The sequence below is a fragment of the Eupeodes corollae genome, chromosome 1 (assembly GCF_945859685.1).
Source record: "Eupeodes corollae chromosome 1, idEupCoro1.1, whole genome shotgun sequence".
Classification (NCBI taxonomy): domain Eukaryota; kingdom Metazoa; phylum Arthropoda; class Insecta; order Diptera; family Syrphidae; genus Eupeodes; species Eupeodes corollae.
This window is the reverse complement of record NC_079147.1, coordinates 138179613-138203746: the sequence shown is the minus strand read 5'-3', so window position 1 is coordinate 138203746 and position 24134 is coordinate 138179613. Positions and strand designations below refer to the sequence as shown.

The window sequence follows — 24134 nt, the reverse complement described above, 5'->3', positions numbered from 1 at the left end:
GTTATACCCACTGTGTGAAAAATTGGTTTCGTCCACTGCGTTTTGTTCAATTTTTTGGCAGCTGGCCAATGACATACTACAAACTTGCCTTAGACGCCAGTTATAGCTAAAATTGGTTTTCATCATTGAGAAAAAACATTGGAATTTTGTTTTCGTTTGTTTATAGCTATCATTAAAAGTTTCTGTCATTGAAAAAAATTTTCTGATTGGCTGCGTTCAATCTCGTGTTTGATTTTTTTTTGAACGAGTAGGATAGCTGTATTGAGGGAGCTGTCAAAAAAATAAAAACAACTTTCAGCGAAGAACTTAAGTATGGAGAAATACTGTAGTGAAAAGCTTAATAAAGCGAAAATGGCGATAAACCTCACATGAAAAAGATGTTTCACGAACGAATGTGTGGCTCATATTAGCAAATACAAAATTTTTGAAACGGTAGCAGAATCCATTATGCTTTACGCTGCACAAACTTGGGGAAGTAAATATAATGCGCTTCTACATTAAACGGGCATTCTATTCGTCAGCCAACACACCGAACTATGTCATAATGCTAGAAACGGGAACTTCTCGACTTTTTGTGAAAACATTAAAACTGCAAATGGATTACATAATTAGAAGCTTAAATTTGGCAGACTATCGTTTACCCAAAATATCAGCTCTTAAGGCTTTTCATTTTTGTACATAAAAGTATCAGCTGTCCAGAAAAGTGAATTTCCGTCCGGAAAATAGAAAAATACATTTTTAGAGTAAAACAAGTGCGCAATTACACTTTTTTTCCTCAAAAAAAATTTGTTCGGTGATATCCGATCGATGAGTATATAATTTTCATTTCTAATCGAAGGGAAACACAGTCAAATATCGATTCAAAAATTTTTCCGGACCGATTTCAATGATAGTTATAACTGGCCCCTTACTTTGAAGTCTCTTAGGTCATCTGAAACTTCCCAATATGTTGACTATTGAATCCTAGGGAAAGGGTGCATGATAAGTGAAATTTTTGCCTGAATTAAGCCATATTTTCAACACAAATTATCATAGTCTTATTCCAACCACGAACAGAGCTGGTGACGAATTGCAAAATCAATCTATAAGCAACACAACTGAAAATTGTGAATTATTTATTCAGTACATTCGACCAGGCAGTAAAGTTTATTTGTACGACGTTTTTATAGTAAAAAGTTCATCGCGAAAACATTGAAATTATGAATAAATTGACTACTTTTTTTTAATTGACTTAACACTCGTAATTGCACGTGTATAATAGCCCACATTAAAGACAATAAAAATATTGTAAATATACCAAAGAAACCTTTTTTGAAAAAAATGCATTTAAGAAATGGAAAATATATATACAATTAAAAAGTTTATCTGAATGGAAAACGTTTATGTCTAATTAGTTTATTTAATTGGTGCTAAAATAGTTTTATTTTTAAACACATACTTGAATGATGTTTTCTATTTTGATGTCGATGGATTAGTAAAATTGTTTTTAATTTTACTTTTTTTGCATGACATGCTGTCTACTAAACTGCCTATTAATTTTAAGATATTCTTAAATGAAGCATTACATTACAAATTGTTGCACTTTTCTCTTCTAGGTAAGTTTGTTTACATTTTTCACGAGAAACAATTATTAAATACTCATAAAGACCGTTTTATGAATGTGGTTTATGATTTCATTATTTAAGTTGAACGTGAAAATAGCGTTATTAAAAATTTAGAATTCCAGCACATGCAGAAATTAACTGTTTTTATTGACATTTAACAGTCTAGTTTTTGAAATAAAAAATCGCATTAGTATCAATTTAATAAATTAAATTTTATTTTATCTTTGAGTTTCTATTTTTGTTTTTTCTTTTTTAAAGCAATTTTTTCTGATTCAAAGTTCAATATTAAGTATTAAAGTATTTTTTTTGTTTTTTGGTATTCATTCTTCGTTTTTTTTTGGTAGAAATCAGCCCCATATTTAATTGGAAAAACGTTACTTTAATTTAATTGCATTCAACTTTTTTGCACATTATCGATAGTGGGTGACGTTAATGCTAACTAACATTCTTGGAAGTGTTGTTGAACCAAAAAGAACGATGTTATATAATATTTTACGTGGCGGCGCAAACCGTGGGGATCTTGCCCTTAACCAATATGCGTCTCCAGCCAGATCAGTCCCTAGCTTTCTGTCTCCATTTGCGCAACATTGGTTGAGGTGTTCTCTGCTGCGCCGACGCGACGTTCGTTATTAGATTCAAAGACTTTCTCATCCGCTCTACCATAGAGGAAATATATTATCTAGAGTTCCGACTTAATGGGTTCGAGAGAATTTTGCTCGTTAGCATAAGCATATGTTTATCACAATGGGCCATTAAACTGGCCTAAGTGTGTCCGTTCCATCTTGGACAGCCACTATAACCTATAAGCATATGTTAGTTTTCCCGTGCATTTCTTAAGGGAAAATCCAGATTCTATGAAGTTGTTATGGGCTTTTGGGCTCGGTTTGCACAATTAGGGGGAACACAATGTGAGGTGAACTCCACCTATTAAAAAAGAGATCCGTTGAGTTAAAAAAATAGAAAAATTAATGCAATAATATAAGCATATCGTCGAATCAACTCAACGGCAGCACCGCAGAAGTCAAATCGATTTCTTAGGGCAGTTTGTAGGGGCATTCTTGTGTCGATTCCAGTTAGTTCTAAACAGAAGCTTTGGTGATTTAATAGGCATTATGAATTCATGGAATTCAGCTTCTATTTCGACAGACTTTAAGTTTCTTACAATTGCAGGGAATTCTAAAATAGTTCATACAAAACTGCTGAGATAATTTTGCATTTTATTTATTTTTCAAGAAGGCTTAACAATGATTTCCGACTCCCGTCATTTAAAAGGCTCTATATTGTCCAAACAAGTTCAATTTAAACTGGTATTCAAATCACCTACCTCTTCTATGTAGGCGGTGTCAGCCTCAGACTCAGCGGCAGCAGTAGCCGCTGCCTCGCGCGTTGTTTCAATGCAAGAGTCCCGGTTGGTACTCCGGCTTGATGACATTGTGTTCGTGGCAACGCAGCGATCGCTTGATACACAAACACTTCCGCTGCTAATAGGGGTTGTTCACTGTGAATGGTTGATCGGCAGGTTGACCATGACGCTGCTGAATTGTCGTGTCTATAAAGAAATAGGAGCAAAATTAATGGATTCATTGTTGATTTAATATTTGAACTCACTTAATTTATAGTCAAGGTAGGAAATTTTTTGGAGTCTTCCTACGATTGTATTCTTGTTTTTCTTGCGTCTCTTGCAGAACTACCGACTGGTAGTACTCTTCACACCTAGAAGATGAAGATTAAGCGAGTTGACCACGATATGAATGTTTCGATACATATTTACACAATTGATCTCCGAAAATGAAAACACACACTTCTTATTCAATTAAGTGAACTTATATATGTATACTCTTTTCATTATAGATGTTTTTGGTCTGAAAAATATCAAATTATATTAAATATCAAAACAATTGACAAAAAAAAATTAAATTAAATTGGGTGGCGCAACAGTCCGTTTGAGAACTAGGGCCCAGTGACGGAAAACTCTTAACCATTTCTGTGTGCGAGTACTGTTGTCAGGGATGGAAGGGACCTACAGTTAAAATCCGAAACCCACTGTTTTGTTTTGCAAAATCGATTGTCATTTTTGACAGGTAATACAACAATTCCATAAGATTCTTTTTTAGCCCAATCCCCCATTTTGCTTTTTTTTTTCACCACTGGCATGTTCACCGATAGCGAATATTAGAGAGTTCACCTCGAATAAAATTTGAGGGTGTTTCAGGTATTACGGGTACAGGTCGGGACTCTAGATAATATATTTTCTCTAAGCGCTCTGCATAACCCAGCCTAGATAAGTGTCGCTGTACAACCAGCACAGTTAGTAGTTTTATATTCCCTAAACTTTGCATCTATACAAACGCACCAAAAATTTAAGATCATAATATTTTCAAAACGTTTACGCAACCATTAATTGTCTTCTAGCATCAGCTTTAGTCTTCGAGTAAGCAGACTTATAACGATAGTAGTAATAGACTCCCGAAAATTGAGTCTTAAAAAAATTAGTGAAAAAACCAGACAATTCTTCATAACGGATTCGGCTTTCTTTTCCTACGAAAAAAAAACACATTTTCTAGCGAACATTCTCAAAGTCTGGGTTTCTGCATCTATATTTTTGAAGCGTTCCTAATATATTATTTTTTAAAAAGAAAACGCTACCTTTCAACACAATTTGTAAGCACCAAAAAAGTAAATCATTTAAAGTAAATTTTGTCAATACTTCAGTTTAGCTTTTTTTTTGCAAATTGCTTAAAGCATTGTAAATCTATTAATCTAAGAAGAAATGTAATATTAGTCTTAAGTTCTAACGTTAGTTTTTTTTTAACGAATTCAATAAATAATAACTAATGATATGAAGGGGACCAACAGATTTTATGCAAAATTCAAACAGCTAATTTGAAAAAGCACCTTCAGGACAAGAATTACTCTTGTAGGATTTGTCAATTACTCGCAAGAGGCAGCACCCTTGCAAACAAAACTTTAGGTGGCACTGTTAGGAATTGAACTCAAACCTTTGGCATGACAGTTCTATGATCTTTTTATCACTCCACGGGTACTCCGCATTAAATGAAGAGAGTAAACAAACGAATCCAGTAAGAGATGTGCTTACAATATAAACAACTATGTCTAAACTAGTTTTAAATTATAAACAACATATTTTTAAATTCTACGTAATGGCTACCACGTGACCATAATAAATTAATTAAAACTTACATTTTGGCTTGGATAGTTAAATATTCAACTATTTTTGTAAAGCCTATTTCTACGCTTGTTATTCTAAACTCAATTATTATTAGTATAGTATGAAAAAGCCAAATAACGGGTGTTTTCTTAAAAATGTGGTTTTCAATCTAGCAATACTTGTTTCGAAGTTGGCCCTTCTGACAGCTGTTACTTGATTTATGCTCAGTTTCATAATGAATAAATTTATTCCTGAAAAAAGTTTACAGATCGTTAAAATGTATTACCAAAGTTATGTTTTTTTATGCGAAGTCACAACGAAACAAGCAATTTAATGAAGGAAGCTTCAGGTGGGCTCATTTTCTGGCGTCGTATGACTTTGGCGTGGTCTCCAATATCGTGCGATTTAAAACCTCGAGATCATTTTTTGTGGAACCTTGGCAGAGAATATTCGGCGTAATTGCTGAAATACGGACCCAATTACTTCAAAAAGTGGTCGAAAATTTTGACTCTCATCTATTCATTTTTTAAAACGCTAGATTTTTGGCTATAACATTAAATTCTGTTAGAGTAAAAATGTTGCTAACAAATATTTAAACTTAATTCTTTTATTGGACTATGTACAGTATATTTATGCCTTAAAGTATTTAAAATAATAAACAAAATAGTCACTATTCCGAAGAAAATAATTTCCTATAAGGATACTTTGAAAAAACATTATTTACAACACTTTGGAATATCGATGCAAATGCCGATGTTATCGATCCACGTACTTCACCATAAATATCCTTCCAATTTTCATTTAAAAATAAGTTCATATTATCACCCAATGTCTTGTCACCATTGAAAAGATTTAGAAATTCAAAATATAATCGACTTGTGTCAATGTTGAGTTTCACATTTTTGACATTCATGTAAGTTTCACCATCTCTGACTACTGATTCTCCCAGTAAGGACATCTTAAGTCGAACGTTTTCTATTAAAGTGTCAAAATAGTTTTGTTAAATTAAGAAATTATTGACCAAAATATTATTCCCTTTTTTCTTACCCATTGTGATGTTACTTTTTCCATTTCCATTAATTGGTAGAATAAGAACTCTTCCTTTGATAGTGTAGTCGCCGTTTAATGAAACTGAATTAGACTCCAAGGTCATTTCATGGACTTGATCAATGTTTTTACCGAAACCTCTGTAAAATAAATAAGATTTATATTTTTTGGCACCAAGGGCATCACAGACTATGATGAGTTTTCATACTTCACATGAAGAACTTTGGCATCCTTTATGCCAGTTAATTCGCTGTTCTTTAATTTAAGGTCGATATTAACGGGGCTTTCGGCTCCCTGGTTTATCCTTATTTCAGAAATTTTCAATGGATTTAGGCCAACTAGGTTCAGGGCAGAGTAGCCTTAAAAAATGAACAAACAACATTGTTATTCCAAATGTTTTTAAGTCATGTGCACGTACCATTTATTTTTTCACTCAGCAAAAAGTTAACAATATCCTTTATACATTTTTCATCACCGTAAGCACATGGTTTTGGGGATTGCGCTAAATAAATGAAAAGAACAACATTATACGTTTACTTCTTTTTAGTAACAAAAGGTGTGTCCTTACGAAATTTGCCTTCAGTTAAAGTCCCCGCCAACAATAGAACTATACTTAACACTAATCGATACATTTTTACGATAAACTTAATCTCCGACTTGAGTGCGTAAGAGCTATACAAATATTGTTTTTATGTGAGGAGCTTTTTTATTATATACTCTTAAATGAATCAGTCAAATATCATTTTTTCAAGATGAACAAGCAATTATAATAGTTCTGGTCTCTATAGGTTTTTCGAGTGGCCAATGGCAAAAGCTAATAAAGTGGAAAAACATGGAAGTTCAAGAATTTTGCGAATAACTTTGACAGTACATAACGCTTATAAGAAACACTGAAGTTGAACAATAGTTTGTTTTTGATAGCAAACTTATTCTTATAAAATAATAAATAACGAGGTAAAAACATTCTTTTAATAAATAATCTATGAGTAAATTTTCGAGTGCATAAACTAACAAATAAGTTAGTTAAGACAGAATGAATCTTGCGAGCTTATTATATTGAAAACAAAAGTTTCTTTAATACAAACAATAAAATGAAATGTTTGTTTTTAGTACAAACATGATTCCTAAGACTAATAAATACTTTTTTTAAGTTTCCTTTTAAGCGAGGTTTGCTTGTAAGCGTTATGTACTGTATAAATAAAACAAAACCTATAGAGCCCATTTCAAAAACAAAACAGGTTAAATTATGAATAAAATACGTATTAAGACCAAAACATTTTATTTACATTATGTTATATGAATTTAAATTTAAGTGCAATAAAGATTTATTGATAACAGTTTAAATAAAGTAGATTCATGTTTAAAAAAAAAGCATTTATTAATCATCACTACTTAGTGATTCCAAGTCTCGGCTCAAAGGATTTTATGTCTTACTTTTTGGGGATATTTTGACCTCGATGAGACTGTTCAGTTCAATGTTTCATCAATAAGATAATTATTGTCCTTAGTGGACACGAAGCCAGACAAGTACGGGATTTTCCGCAATAAGAATGGATTCAAAATGGATGTTGACAGTTTGTGTTCGCCATGTCACTTACCTTTCTTGTCTCTTCTAGGCCGGAAGATGGGCAAAAATTAAGCGGGAAAATAATGTATATCGACCACATTCAGCAAGTTGATACTGTGCACGCTTTTGATCTCCTGAAAAGGACTTCAAACATAAAAGTGCTTACCAACAAAAAGTTTTGAAATACAGAATCAAGTATACTCAAATCTTTTAATCGTTTTGCTAGAGCCTCATACTTACATACATAATTATTTAAGAATGCTCTTCTAGAACATCACTCAACAAACTTTTTCATCTTGCTCGGTGCTTAACTAGATTTCTCCAGTTGCGTACTACTACTGTGTTATCCAGTAAGCTTGGAGTCGAAATCTTTCTGGAACTTAGTTGACGTTGGACTATTTTCCTGGGGCTATCATTGAGTCGCTAAGTCACTGTACAGCTCGTCGTTCCATCTTTTGCTAAATTCACATGCATACGGGACGACCTAAGGTACCTACATCCGCTTTTGTCATATTCCATGCTCTTGCGCCATATAGGAGAGGGTCAAATATAGCGGATCAGAGCTGGTGTTGTTTTCAACATTCATAGCGGAGCTCAGGTAAGCAAGCTCCTTAACTACTTTAAAGTTACACGTCTGTTGAAAGTGACACTTTGACCGAGACGTCCGTCAGTTTTATAGGACCTTTCTTGATGACAGCATTTATTTTGTTTTACCCTCTTTATCTCCTAAACCCTTTTTTGTGCGCCTCTGTCTCAACACACATAAAAGTCCAATTGACATTCCGTTGAGTTCTTCCGATTGTTCAATGTTATCAACATATGCGAGTAATTAAATTGAGTTTTGAAAGAAAGTGCCTCTAGCGTTGACATGGGAGCTATAGACCATTCTTTCAAGAGTTGAGTTTTCCGGGATCTGTCGTAATTTGTGTAGTTGATATTTGTCTTCTCATCTATGTTTTGGACAAACAATACTGGAGGTTTCATTTATGAGGCATATCGTCCGATCATATTTTACAGAAAAGTTGGTGTTGGTTGGTTATCTGCAGCTGCGTCTGCTTCTGCTTCTGAACCTCAAAACATTTTTGACCGCATCCTTCTTTTCCTCTCCTCCTTTACCTCCCCTTTTTTTTGCTCGTAGCTTTTTGAAATACAGCTTATCAGAGGCGACTTCTCTTTTTACAGCATGCCAATGTTGCCACTGGTCCTCGATACATTGTGTTGGCGGAAGGGAACTCACTCGGAGGATTTGGCGATTTGTTGCGATTGTAACCGTTTGGCGTTGTATCATCTTCCAGCATATCCTTGCTCCTTAGGTCTGAAAACCTGAAGTGCTACCTTGACTAAAACGAGGTAATGTTCCGATTGGTGTTAGCTCCTCCGAAAGTTCAGACCTCCATGATGCTGAAAGAGTGTCTAGCTTCAAGTGCAATATGGGTTGGTTGGCGGTAAATTGGTCTGGAAGACTAAAAGTTAATTTGTGGATGTTGAGGTGTGAAAAACGTGTACTGTCTACCATGACATTTACCCTCGCAGCAAAATCGGTAAGCTTGAATCCGTTATCGGAAGTATTGTCGTGGAGTCAGTTGTTTTAGATTATTCAACACAGTTGTTTTAATTTCCTCAATAGGCATTAAAACGCTCAAGATAATTTTAATATCGTAGCTATGACACTGCTCATGTTTTTGAGGCGCTGCTGGTTGAATTGTTGTCAAGCAGCATCCTAATAGATGTGGTTGGTTTTGTCGCCAGCAGTCTTTTTGACCTACCTATTGCATTCATTTGATGGTGGTTATGTTATGGTCTACAGCTATACAAAGGTTTTTAGTTGGGTAGATTTCTTTTTGTTTTGGTGATGTCTGTCAAATCTTTTGTTCATTATTCAGTTGCTTATGCCAAATTATCATGGCAAGTTACACGATTGAACAGAACGTTAGGTAAAAGTTGTGCGCATTGCCTCCATTTTACTGTGGACGTGGTGGCTCTTCACAGTCAACTCTGCAACGTTTGGTGGCCAAATTTGAGACGACCGGTTCAGTAAACTATCCGTCAACACCCGTACGTTCAATGATCGCAAGAACGGTCGAGAGCATCGCCGCGGTCCATGAATGTGTACGGCGGAACCCGGGCAGTCTATTCATCGCCGGCCGTGCACAAGAACTTGGTCTTTCGAAGAATTCAGCTATAGGCGCCTATCAAATAAAAAATAATTTAGTTAATGCCTCACACACAGCTTGTGTTATTCCGTTTCAACATCTAACCGCCCTTATTGAAAAAATCCTTTAGTTCAGCTAAATACATCGATTTTTTTTTAAAGAGCTCCCTCAAATAAATGCTTGGCAATGGAATTGTTATGGAAATTGTTAAAATTTATTCCAAAATTATTTAATTTCGACGAGTTATTAAAGGAAAATTTACAGAAAGGATACGGTGCTGCAATGACAGTCGTGGTGTCGATTTGGTTCATATCGTTTTTTACTATCAATGGCATATCATCTTTCTTACAATAAAATAAACATACATTGATATCTCTTAAGATTTCTTAAGAGATATCAATCTTTTTTTTTAGATATAAATATGAGAAATGTATTGTCTAGAGCAGCGGTTTTCAATTTTATTTAGTCGTGGTGCACTTTTTGCGTGAAAAATGTTGTTTTGGTTCCAACATATGCAGAAAACCCTGATTCGCACATATATGTTGTTGCAAACGGTAGAAGAATTATTTTAGCTTTCTCTGACAGTAAACTGAACTCGTCTTTCAACATACACCAGAATTATGATTAAGACTTTCTTTGCGAAAAACTCTTTTATAGAGGAATTTGTTGTCAGATCAATCAAACAACAACGCTTTTCCAAAGCGGCAGGTGGAATTCGCCTGGAAAATAGTGGAGAAAGCTATTCAGCAAACCTACTATCCACCAATTTCAATAACAAAGGTGTCGTCAATGAAGAAGGTTCTTACTTCAGCTATCATTTCGAAAAGCCAGGTCAGTGTTTTTCCGCGAGAAAGCTAACTTAATTCTGTGTGAAGAAGTAAAGGCGTATGTAGACAACGCATGTCATCACACAATTCTTTAAAAAGCCTTGTATTCTTTAGCCGTGATTTAATAAAGCTAATTAATTTCACAATTTCGTGCAACACGTCTTTAAAGGAGACCGGCATTTTATTCATTGCGAAGGCATGCCGGTGTAGAACACAATGGATATTGGTGCATCCTTTAACAATGTGCTTTATTCTTGCGACGGCACAGGATATTTATGCAGTCATGGCCTTGGCACCGTCAGCGTCCGTGCATACATCCACGCAGTTAATTCATGGTATGTCATTTGCAATAAAAAAATTTCAATCAAATAAAAAATGTCAGCACCAGTAGTAGTTGTTGCCAACAGCGCAGCGGCGCGCGGCTTGCAGAAGCGCAGATCTTCTTGAAAGGATTGTAGATATTGGTAGCACACAAATACTATTGAAATAGCTAAACCTGCAAAATCCGTTAATTCATCCATTTGCAGCGCAAATGTTGTGACTTTTATTCGTAAAAGTAAAGTAGCTTTCACATTTTCCGCTAAGTCTCCGATTCGTCTTGATATTGTGTTATTTCACAAGGAAATGGGGTCAACAAATTTTTTGGCCTTTTAACCCAACAAACATTCAAGAATGTCTTTAACACATGGCTTTATTAAGTTTTCAGTAATGGTATGGGCTTCACCAGTTTGCGCTTTTCGGAAACCTTACAAGTAGGATGCCAGCAACACATTTTCGTTCACTGCTTATGAGTGTTAAGTAATAATAGTTTGAGATTTAGTTAGTTCAGCATACTTTCTTTTGAAGAAATTAGTTAATTTGCTTTTGCAAAATGGATGAATCCCTGCAAAGTGACGTTTGATTTTTGCTGCAAACATTGCATTGTTCGACAACACTTTGTGGCAAATTACGCATTGAGATTTGTTGCGACTTGACTCAGCAAATCCAAAATTCAAATATTAATCGTGGTACTTCCTTTTGACTATTTTTTACTTGCGACATATAGGAACTATATGGTAAGTTTTGCATTCGTGCAAAATTTCGAACTCGAGATTTTAATCAAACATGTTATTACGATGGTAGAGAAGTCGAAAAAAGTGGGTCCCGCGATTCCGTCCGGTCGATTTTGTCTGTCTGTCCACGCTCCTACAGCCTAAACCATTGGGTCGATTGAGTTCAAACTTAGAAGTTAAGGTTTTGAGCAGATTCGCGTTAGGCGTTTTTTTAAATTTTTTTTTTAAGATCAAAACTAACAGTGGCCACCATACAATTTTTTTGGTCAAAAAACGAAAATTCGAATTTTCTCAAAAACAAACCGATAGATTTTCTTTAAATTTTCTCTAAAATTTTATTTTTTTACTTGGCTTCTTTCAATAAGAAAAACAAATTTTTGTATTGCTCAGAAAAGGTACCGTTCATAGAACCGTTATTTTGTTTTTTAATTTTCTCAACAACTTTTAAACCGATTTCAATAATTTTTTTTCTGAATAAGCTCTTATATTGTTTTTACAATAGTTGATTATTAAAAGTGTAATTTTTTATTATTTGGATTTTAAAAAAAACATTGAATTTTATTTTTTCAAAATTCGATATCTCAAAAACAGGTCAACATTTTTTTACGAAATTTAAATGTGTAGCGTATATTTTTAATATCTAAACAACTGCATACCAAAAATATTTTTAGAACAAAATTGAAAAATTTTATATATAAAAAATTAATTTAAAAAAAAACCGCTCTTACGAATTTCAAAAAAAAATTTGAAAAATCAAATGTTTTTTTATTTATAAAATGTCATTTAAATTTTTGAAGACAAACTTATTTTTCGGGCGAAAATTTGAATCTTAAAACAGTTTTTTTTAATATTTTAACTGTGCATGAGCCCGAAAGAGCTCATTATTTTGACAAAATTGTAATTACATTCCTAGCTTTCATCTAAATTAGTGCATAGGTACATATTTATGTATTTTTATAACTAAAATTACTGTAAATACCAACGTTGCGGCCCATGCAGCGCAACTGTATCGGATTAAAGAATATGATATATTTAATCGTACGACTTCTACAACTACTGCTTACGTGTCACTTCATAACTAAAATCCCAAACGCACAAAAGCCTGACTGTAAACAACAAATGAATAGCAATTTCTTGTACCTGTTCGTATGCTTGTTATTTTTTTAAACTTTAACAAAATAAATAAACTGAACGTAAAAACTCCATGTTAGCTCTGAAAACTTATAGTAAAGAAGGAATGTAGTATGTACCTTTTAGCTACCAATAACATTCCTTCATTATCATCATAAACATGTCCTTATCTATCTATCTGCATAAAGCTAAGCTCGCCAATGAACTATTCTTTAGTCGTTTTAGACATCTACCTGCTATCTCGCTACACAACCAATAGGCGATCGCTTTACAATTTAAACATTCATGCCTCTTTCTTATCTTATTTATTTTCCATCCTGGTTCTTCTAATATGAAATTACAATAAAGCTATCTAAAGAAAAAAAGCTTTTAAGGAACAAGTTGAATCTATATGAATCGCATCGTAGCTTTATACATAATTCAAACCATTTTTCATATACAAAGATCGTACCCAAGTAAAAGCAGACTTATGAATTAAAATTAAATAAAAACAAATATCGGTAAAAGATCCTAAACAGCTGACGTAAGCATGCAAAAGTGTCTTTCATCCCCTTATTAGATACAATATTTAGCCATTTTGTTTTACTTTTCCGTTTTTTATATAAGGTGCATTGATATAAAAAAACAAAAACAAATTCATCAACCTTCATATAAAAGCTCTTTATGTGAAAACATATACAAGGATAGACTCAAATATGAAGGAAATTGTATAGACTTTTTGGGTCGAAAATAAATTATATCCCTTATTCTGCTGACTGCTTATAGGAATGGAAATAATATTTTTCTCTCGGTCCCGCTGAATTTCTCCACTTTCGATACTAACGCCACGCCAACGACTCGGCATCTGGTACTGGTCGCCCTAAAAGTTTCTTCTCATGAGAGTACTATGGTTTTCATATACAAAGATCGTGCGTTTTTTTTTGACAAATTAAATGGCATTTATGTCTTTGAAGACAAACTTATTTTACAGGTATATTTCTAAATCTTATATAAGTACTTTTTTAAAAGACTTTTTGCATACAGGAGCAAGTTCGTGCGACCCAGTCGTGCATTTTATTTCTGTAACATTGATCACCGTGGAACTAGTACTAGGCAAACTATCAAACTCAAAACCTTCAGTAATCTCTGCCCACGCTGTCTCTATTGCCTTATATTCCTTCCCACTTAAATTAGTAAATATATGGAAACCGAAATAGAAGAAACAAAATAAAGCCATTGAGATTAATTTGTGCGGTGAAATGCTTAAAAAGCTGCGGGTGCTTTTGTGGAGCATTTACCTAAGCCAGCGATTCATTCAAAAATTCACTCACGCACTAAAAGCACCTGCAAATTAACTTCACCTTACTACGTTTAAAAGTTTGCATGAATTAAAAAAAAAAAAAAAACTGTTTCTATTTCAATCGGCACTCTCACTAATCTTCGTGGAGTTTTATGTATAGGTACATTTATCAATTATCAAAATTACAAGATCAGAAGCTTAAAATTGACTAGTTACTAGTCCGTCTTGGAATTTTATACTTTTTCAAATATTTCCACGGAGCACTTGGATATTATTCGCGGAGCACTAAGCGCTCCGAGGAGCACACTTTGAAAAACCCTGGCCTAGAGGATCAACTTAAGGACTTGTTCTCTTTCGCTCTACAAACTAATTTAAAGCAATCTTGTAGAAATAATCCAACATTTTCGTAATTGTTGTATCTTTTGTACAAAGCTTTGCTTAGTGTGCATAGTTTGGAATCAATTTTTTCAAAGTAAACTAAAAGTTCATTAAATTCAAAACAAAGATTTTTTTTTAAGTTTTCTTACATATAAGCCCCAAATTAAATATTAAATCTTGAGTATGTACATCCTGGGTCATATTTCCCTACGCCATTTTATCTTTAAATTATGTAATGTAGTGGTTGAAAAACTGGCTTTTCTGAATGAAAAACTACGCCTACGACCAAATTTATCCGGTTTGTGTTTTGGTTATAGAGCATGAATGGTTGGTAATTAAAATAAATTAAAAAAAAAACTAGTAAATCTGTTAATTCAAAATTATATATTTAAATACAAAATTTAAATAAGTAAATAAACTGCCCATTTTTTATTATCTCTAAAATCGAATCCTATTCCAACCAGTTTTTTCCACAAATTTTGACTCCAATTCACTTCCCTAGTCAGACGAGACAAAGACAAATTAATCATATTTCAATTTTGCAAAGGTTAAAAAAACAATGGAAGCAAGCTTCTAAATCAACTTTATGTTTATGAAATTGCAACTGAAAATAAGTTTAAGTTAATTTAAAGAAAAAACCAACAACTCGAGATGAGCATTTTTAACAAGTCAATGCATATTTCGGCTCTTGAGTTTCAACCCTTGCTCAATAGTCATGGTTTTGACTCTTATTATCCCATTATAATTAAATAAGTATAAGGTATAAATATGTAGTTAAAAAATTTAATTAAATCAGTTACTATTTCTAGCGCGTGCCTCTTAATAACATTAAATCAACTCGAGTTCAAACCAAGCACAAGATCAAGTTCAAGGCAAATTCATAGTAAAGATGGTTTTGAAACAAACGGGTTGGTTTAAAAGTTGAATATAAACAGGTATTGGTTTGGTGGCGTTTAACGCACGGTGCCGCTAGACGATGAACTTGAATTGTTCAAACAATGGCAGAAATCGCGATATCTGGAAATTATCATGACTATTAATACCGTTATGTGTACATAAACAATATTCAGTACATTTTGAAGCCAATTAGTATGATTTATATTTTAAAAAATCAGACGCAATGAAGTTTATATGGTATATGTATTATTATTTTGTATATTGATGACAAAAACATAAAGTGAGTTAAGAAATTAACGAAACGTTTTATAAAAGGGTTTTCACACTTCTGAGGGTGCAATAACCCAAATTGCACATCTGATGTAAACAAATATGTGCGGTTAATAAAAAACTAAGGATTTTGCTTCAAAACGCAGGCAACTTTGAAGAGCAGATTCAAACTTTAAATTTTTTTTAAAAATAACTCATATTATAACATTGTAAAAATACGCTAATTCTTTCGTTCCATATTATTTAAAAATATTTGAAAAGCAATTAATTTTTAAAGAGTTTTCAACTTCCCATAGGAAGTTATTGTAATGAGTCCGATTTGTGGAATTGAAAAATTGACATTTCTCGACGTTTCAAGGCCCATATTTTTTTTATAAAAAAATAAAACCTAAAAAAAATTAATCAAAATTGAATTTCGACTCAAATATCTTTTTGAAAATTTGAGATTATGGCTTTCAATTAACTTTAACTTATAGGAAATGTTGTTTTCAACATTTGGAAAAATGTTGAGAAAATCGAATTGACAGTTTTTACTAAAAACTAAAAAATTAACAAAAGTTGGTAAAAATTAATTTTCGACTCAAATATCTTTTCAAAACTTTGATCTTTTAAAAATATTATTGTCAACATTCAGTAAAATTTTGAAAAAAATCGAATTAACAGTTTTTTTTACAAAAAATACTGGTTTCGATATTCAGGAGTTTTTTTTTTTTTTAATAAAAATCCAACAGTCCGTTGTTCATAAAAACATAAAATCTACAAAAAATAGTACGCAAATTTACAAAAATTGATGTCCGGTTATTGATATCTATCAAATTACATCAAGTTGAATTTCAAATGAACATTATATAAAAATAATTATAATAACCAAGTGATTTGTTCAAAACTTGATTAAGCTCAAATCAAAGGTTCGAGAATTAAAAGAGCCCAAAAGATATCCAAATTGTCAAGTTAAAATGAAAACTGAAAAAATATATGAACAAACTTAAGATTTGAAACCCCTTTAACACTAGTTTCGCCGTAAAACAAGTTGTGAAGAAATTTCGTAATAGGGCCCTTCTTTTAAGTCAATTTTGTTTCAAGGCAAGTTATTTTTAACGCTTGAAATGGAATAAAAAAACAGGCTGCATTCCGAAGAATACTGATAACTTCTCATCTGTTCCCGTCTGTCGTCTTTTCTAAGAACTTAAAATAATTATAACAACATTTTCTGTCAGATACAATAATTTGAAGTCAATATATTGTCTCCTCTTATAAAATGCAATTGAGTCAAAAACCATTTTTTATCAGTTTTGTGTTGTTTCTCAGTTGAAGTTGTTTAAGTTGAATTTAAATAAGTCTTAGCTCAATATCTGTTTTTGTTCTCGACATTTTAAGTCGAAAACCAATTTGTATCAATGTCAACAATTTTAGACACAAAAATTGTTGTTTTCAAAATTCAATAAAATTTGATCAAAAATCCAACACTCATTGTTTTTCATTGAAATCCCCAAATTTTATTTTTTTATTTTAATTAAATTGATCTTCAATATCTCGTAAATAAGTAAATGTATTGACTTCAAAAGCATTTCATTCTGTGTTATATTTAAAAATATCAAAATCTGAATTTTTGCAAAAAGAAATAAAAACTTTCAAAAAACGTTACTAAAATTTGTGTTTGACTAAAAATTTCGGAAACAAAAACAAATATTGAAATAAAACCAATTTTATCATGTGCAAAATATTGTTGTCAGTTTTAATCAAGTACCTATTATGCAAACAAAGAAAAGTAGTGACTTAAAATTATTCTAAAAACATTATTTTAAGGTTATTAAAAAATTTTGCACAGGATGAAATATCATCTATTTCGAGATATTCAAACGGTTTAACCAATTTTGCGTATTATTTTTCATAGATGTTTTAAGAAAACTGACAGTTTAATTAACTTCCCATAGGAAGTTATTGTAATAGGTCCGATTTGTAAAATTGAAAATTTTGACATTTCTCGACGTTTTAAGGTCCCTAGAATCGAAATAAAAGATTTTTAGAAAGTTGTCTGTGCGTGCGTGTGCACGTCCGTACGTTTGCGGTGTTTTTTCGTCGTCCATAGCTTTTAAGAACCAGAAGAGATATCGACTTCAAATAAATTTTGTAATACAGATAAAAAGGCGGAAAGACGCAGAAAGGGCTCTTAAGAAAATTAAAAAAAGGTGAACATTTTGTTTAATACTAAATATCTTGCGAACCAACACCAGTAGACACTTGAATTCAATTTTATAAAATACATATATTGCAACGTGATACCAAACAAAAATATTTTTTGAAAAAAATGCAATCAATGTTTTTTTTATAAATTAAAAAAAAACTGAAAAAAAATGTGTTACCTCGAAAATTTTGAGAATACGAAAAATAACGTTTTTATATCTGGTAAAATTGTGAGAAAAATCAAATTGATAGTTTTTTTTATAAAAAATAAAAACCTAAAAAAAAACATTGCTCAAAGTTGGTACTTTAACTTTAAGATATTAGCTTAAAACTACTTTTATCTTTTAAAAAATAAAAATTTAAGACTTAATCGAATTGACAGTATTTAAAAAAAAAATAAAAATTTAACAAAAGTTGTTAAAAATTGAAACATAAAATCTACAAAAAATAGTACGTAAACTTGGTAAAAATTGATGTTCGGTTCTTGATATCTCTTAAGTTAAAGCCATTCATCTAATTTGTAAAAAATTAAGAATTTGGTAAAAAAAAATGTTTCGACTAAAAATCTATTTAACAAAACTAGATTTTAAACTAAACTATTTCTTTATATGGTGGTACCCGTGGCATGATGGTTAGTGCGTTGGACTGTCATGCTAGAGGTCTTGGGTTCGATCCCTGCCTATGCCATCTAAAGTCTTTTCACGGGTACTGCCTCTTGCGAGGAATTGACAAATTCTCCAAGAGTAACTATTGTCATGAAAAAGTGCTTTCTCAAAAATTAGCCGTTCGGAGTCGGCATATAAACTGTAGGTCCCCTCCATTCCTGACAACATTACTCGCACACAGGAATGGTTGTGAGTTGTAAGTCACTAGGCCTTGGTTCTCAACGGACTGTCGCGCCACCCAATTTATTTTTTTTTTATTTCTTTATATGAACAATATTGTTGGTAATTTTAAAATTTGAAAGAATAATTCAACTAACAACTTTTTTAACAATACCCGAAAACCTACAAACCTTTTAAGCAAGACAAATCGACAGACAAAATTAGAAGTTATTAGTATAGGTCGCATCCAAGCCTCTTTTTTTTTTAAATTTTATCGAATGCTTAAAACAATATTGTTTATAATATGAAACTAGTTTAAAGACAATATCTTAAATTGTTGCCAGGATATTCGTGTAGAAAATCAATTTTCCAACTTTTAGGAGCGTTTCATTAGGCTTTTATTTCTTGTATTAAAAATTGTTTTGCTCAAAATTTTATCAAATGTCAAAAACCTTATTCTTTCTTTTCATACAATTTAAGTTGTGTTAATATCGTTTTTGTTAGTAGAATATTTGAGGTGACAAACATTTTGGTTAAATTTTCATGATTTATTAAAAAACCTTTCATTGAACTTTTGTTTTAGGTAATGGTACTACGTAAAATTTTATGATCCCAAATTTAATCAAAATTTCTAACGCTTTTGGTTTTTGAGTGGTGGTGTGGGTTTTTGAATTGGTGTAGTAAAAAAAAACTAGACTCATTTTTTTTTTAATTCTGCAGCTTTCGCTGTTATTATATATAAAAGTGATTCTTGGCATATATACGACGAAAAACGAACGTACGTACTCAAGCACTCATACATCTCTCTAAAAATCTTTCATTCAAATTCTATGAACATCGTCAAACGTAAAAATGTTCAATTCGACAAATCGGAATGATTACAATACAAGAACTTTAAAACCAAAATTTATCAAAATTAAATATTACAAATATTTTTTTTAGTTAAAAAATGGAAAATTCTCAATCAAATACTGAAACTTCGCTTGGGCGGACAATATAATTTGGGGAGGGAAGTTGGGTGTATGCAGTTTCTTTTGCATTCACAGTATATATATATTTTATTCCTTCATAAAATTACTCTTCTGGTCTGAAAATGATCTAGGTTATAAATTTTATAAGGTAGTTCTTATTTAGTGGGAAACAGCCCCGCAATTTTGGTTTGAGGTTTGAATCTCATCTGAGCGGGTCTTAAAATCTAAATGGAACATACGCTAAGGAAATTATTTGTTAGTTTGTAGAAGTTTTGCACTAAAATTTGGAAGGGCTCCAACCCGATAATCTTATAAGTCTCCTTACCAAATTCGTTCCAAATACGAATATACATATCTCACATCAAATATTTATTTTTGGCGGTTTATTTTTTTTTTAATAAAATGCATGAATAAGAAAGAGAGAATAAGATATATCAATTCTAATACCTTAGGCTTAACCTTTATAAGTGGCTTAGATAATTCATAGAATAAAATTAAACGAATTAAATTATATTATTTTAAAATTCCTGTTATTTATCAGTTCCTTATATTTATTTATACGTATCTTATTTTTTCTAAGAGATGAGTATACAATTTATGTAAATTTTGAATGAATTGAATACTAAAAATGAAAAATAATCTTAATGGACTAAATAAAAATGATTCAAAACAAAAACAAATTTAAATGCTTATAATAATAATTAAATCTACTGCAAATACAAATCTTCATAGGGGAATTTTTTGAAAACATTCAAAGCAACACTTCGTACAATTTCCGATATCGCTACATGAATTGATGGTTGTAATTCAGTCCAAACGTCACTCCAATTTTCATTCAAGAATAAATTCAAATTTTCTCCCAAAGTTTTGTCACCATGGAATAGATTTGTAAGTTTGATTTGAACTCTGTTTTTGTTTTGGAATAAATATAACAGAACAAATTGTATTAAAATTAACTCTGTAGATATAAATTTGTCAAGTCTCAACTTACTTTTCTGGTTCGATGAGGATCTTCAATTTATCAATTCCCAAGTAAGTCTTGCCACCTTGGTTGTTCAAGCTTGGCTTGAATTTAACCGAAAATTTAGGCTTCACAATTGTAATATCAGCATCGCCATCACCTTGAATGGGAAGAACTAATATACGACCATCGGCAGTATATTTACCGCGCAATGTCAACTTTGGCAAACTTCCGTACAGTTCAAATTTGCTTGTTTTTGGATCTGCTTCAAAGCCACTAGTTTAAAGAAAATGGTAAATGAGAAATAATTTACACAAAAATATCTCTATTATCTACTTACACCATTTTGTCAAAATTAACATTTGATAATCCACCGACTAAAACATCCTTGAAGTTCAATTTGAAACTCAATGAACCGGAACGACCATCAGAAATATCAAACTTTTTGAGTGTAAATGGTTCTAGAACTGGGAAACCAGCCTCTGGATATCCTGTCTTTGAGTACTTATGTAATAGGTTTACAGCTGATTTTCGAATGCATTCTACGTCTCCAGCATGACACCGTTCAACATCAGCAGCTGTAAAATGAAAATTGATCAAAGGTCAATATTATATGTATAAATAAAACACAAATATCAACATTTTTAAAATATTTCGTAATCTTGCCGGACGGAGGAGTTGCGAATATATTCGGAGCGAGATATGTCAAAATTGCCAATTGGCTCCCTCCGCAGCTTAATCATCGGATTCTGTAAACGGTGTGAATATTTCACCAATATATTAGAAATACAAAATACTCTAGAAATACAAAGAGTTACGCAATTCCAACTTAAGTATTAAATATTAAGTTCCCAATGAACGTTTACTGTCTGTCAACATTTTGGACAAAATATAAATGTCCGGCACTGTTTGAAAATCATCAAATTTGTTTAAGTTGTTCAATAATCATTTTAATAATTACAATAACAACAACAGCTGATTTTGGCGTTTTCTCTAAAAAACTCGTGTATCAAGATTAAGCTTTACGCCGAAGTTTGGATACAAACGGGGAAATAATAACAAATACATGAGCCGAGACAAACTTTCTTTAGTACATTTTCAAAGAGATTTCAAAGTTACACGAGTAAAATGTTGCCCAAGAATGTATTCACGAATCCCAAAATCACTTTCACAATAATTTTGAGTCTATTGTAACAATTTTGAAAAAAAAACTTACGAAAAGCTTGTGCTCCCAGCATGAATACAAAACACAGCAACACTGAGACCAAATTACGCGAAACCATTTTTTTAATTTTTGTTCGTATAATTTACACTTCAATTTTATAATAGTTTAATTGAAAACCAAAACGTTAATTAATTAAAATAAGCTATAGCTCGATGAAGGGGTGGCTTTAAGAATTTCTTTGAACTCCACACCGAATTCTCGACTCTAAACCTTTCAAGTCCAATGCGCAAGCAACTGTAGAATCCATCTCTGATTACATGCGCATTTATAAAATTTCGCACCACTACGCATACTCTCGCACATTAAGGAAAATAAATTAATTCTTTAATAAAAAATAAAAAAAAATACTCGATCTCCTAATCATAAAATTATTTCCTTATGCTGGCAAATACGAAAAAGAAAAAAACCAAAGAAAGAAGATGACGAACAAGAACAAACAATAATATCAACAGAAAAAAGTGTGAATACGAAAAAGAATAAAACTGAAATCCAGCCGGGTTGTTGGTGTTTTTGTTTTCTCAAGGTGGTCAAGATTCGAGAGATCAGAACTGGCTAAAAAGCTATAGACATATGGACATATGGCTTGGCTCATCGTGATTGCCAAAACAGTAAATACAATTAAAATTTGAAATAGCTTGATGTCAAAATAGCAAAATTGATTTAAATTTGTTTAATTAAATAAAACGCCACCTGTGACTAAGTGATATTGTTTGGATTGGGAGGTGTTTTAAATTTTCCAGGAATTGTAGGGAGCTATTGGCATGTCTTTTTTCTAAAATATTTTACTGCTTCTACTTTTGTTTTTATTTAAATGTTTGTAAGAAGCTTAATTTCATTGACCCTGAAGTTTAACTTCAAAATTGTCGTTTCTTACTTTTTTTACTTTAACAAAGATTTTAAGCACAAATAAGTTGACATCCTCTGTATAGTAAGGACCTGCTCCTGAACAACGTTTGAAAATCATGAAAATGTATTACCAAAATAATCCTTCGATTTACGCGAGACGTTTGACGCTTTGAAATATAATATTTGGTGCGTTATTGTTGACATACCGCCCAAAGTGGCCCCCATGTGACAAAATATGGTAAAAAACTGGGCATCTCGTCGGACTTTATGAGATAGCCGCGCGGCCACTTGGCCGAAATAAATTTTAAAACATTATGACAAATATTTATCTAAAAAATAAAGGGGAATTCTTGATCATAACGTAATATATTTTATGCGTTTTATTTATTCAACTACGCGTCTAAATAAGCCTTTTGAATAAGCTGTAAACTTGGAATTTGAAATATTAACAAATTATATTTAAAATCTATTAGAAAGAAAACAGTTGTTACAGACGTCTGGGAATTAAGCATGATGTAAACCAGGTTTTAGATTCGTGATGTCAATATTATGTACTTAGGTAAATCTCATTTCGAAATTGGGTATTTTAAATTTCCGAACTACGGATCAAGTATTGAACAATGTTTGTATAACTGGCCTAACAGTCATGTTTTGCAGGTCATAATGCTAGGCTCTTATTTTAAAACTTTCTTGCATATAGTAAGACAGTTTACATCTGTTCAAAACACTTTTACTAAAATTTTGTTACTGTTAAATAAATAGAATCGATCGGTCCCATTGCCTAAAAAATAACGCTAAGATATTAAATATGTCATATCGCCCAGAAATTGTTTAAGAAGCCCAAAATGAATGCAATATTTCCCAAATCAATTTTAAAATATTGTTACGCCCACGCTACTAATTGACATATCGCCGAAAAAATATCTTTTTTTTTCAATATTTGGACATTCTTACAGTTTGAGTTTAAAATTTTATCGCCTAAACTTAAACAAAAAAATGTCAGATCGCCGAAAAACTAGGAACGAAAGCGAAACAAATATTTTTTTTTTCACTTTCAGAAGGCGAAGAAAGGACAATTTTCAAAGTTAAATATCAAGAAATGTTTTGCTTTCTTACCCTTACAGTGCTAGCACCCATCATTAAGGCGAATAAACCGTGAAATATGCAACCACCAAATATCTTTTGGGCTTTAAGACATTTCTAAATTTTGACGTTACGATATTGAAAGTTGGTTGGGGTGATTTGAAATTTTATTGCGGCTTTGAGACGTTTGCTTAGTGATATTTTTTGCAACGTTTCTCCTTCTGTTCTTTATGTCACTGAGTGATTAACACTGGAGTTCACGCGTGGCCTACTATAGTAGAATACTGGAATATTTTTCTTAAAAACTTAACATTAGAATTGAAATAATTTTTTTTTACTTTAGACTCCAATCTAAAATTCATAAATTATGGTTAAATGTTTAAGGCTAATTGAATATTAGATACAAATATTTATTTTATTTATATGTTTTTTTTTTTTTTTTTTTTTATAATAAGCGCACACTCAAGGGGATATATTACCCTTATTATGTAGACACAGTGTGAGCACTAGGAAAGGGAGAGAGGGGTTGAAAGGAGATGTCGGTGCACATTGGTTTTGAATTCCTGAATATTGCAATAGCTGGGAAAGACAGAGTGTGTTTAAAATAAAAAATTAGTAACATTGTTAAATGGTCAACCATAGTAGGCCACGCGTGCATTTGAGTAA

The 24134-nt window shown here is 32.0% G+C and overlaps 2 protein-coding genes across 2 annotated transcripts in view; both read right to left on the bottom strand.

The window, feature by feature from the left end:
• Positions 1–21659, bottom strand: part of LOC129945005 (uncharacterized) — a 28002-nt gene extending 6343 nt beyond the window's left edge. The window contains exons 1-8 of the mRNA XM_056054669.1: positions 21531–21659; positions 20655–20892; positions 20345–20590; positions 20065–20259; positions 8723–8850; positions 6029–6179; positions 5821–5960; positions 5478–5748 (exon numbers count right to left, since the gene is read on the bottom strand). Coding sequence (XP_055910644.1) covers positions 5478–5748; positions 5821–5960; positions 6029–6179; positions 8723–8850; positions 20065–20259; positions 20345–20590; positions 20655–20892; positions 21531–21597 — 1436 coding nt within the window. The 5' untranslated portion in view covers positions 21598–21659. The remainder of the gene's footprint in view (positions 1–5477; positions 5749–5820; positions 5961–6028; positions 6180–8722; positions 8851–20064; positions 20260–20344; positions 20591–20654; positions 20893–21530) is intronic.
• Positions 5365–6547, bottom strand: LOC129940066 (protein takeout-like). Its single transcript, XM_056048298.1, has 5 exons — positions 6389–6547; positions 6239–6322; positions 6029–6179; positions 5821–5960; positions 5365–5748 (listed from the first exon to the last, which is right to left on the bottom strand). The coding sequence occupies exons 1-5, from the start codon at positions 6450–6452 to the stop codon at positions 5444–5446; spliced, it is 744 nt and encodes a 247-aa protein (XP_055904273.1). The 5' UTR covers positions 6453–6547; the 3' UTR covers positions 5365–5443.
• Positions 21660–24134: the final 2475 nt, after the last annotated feature.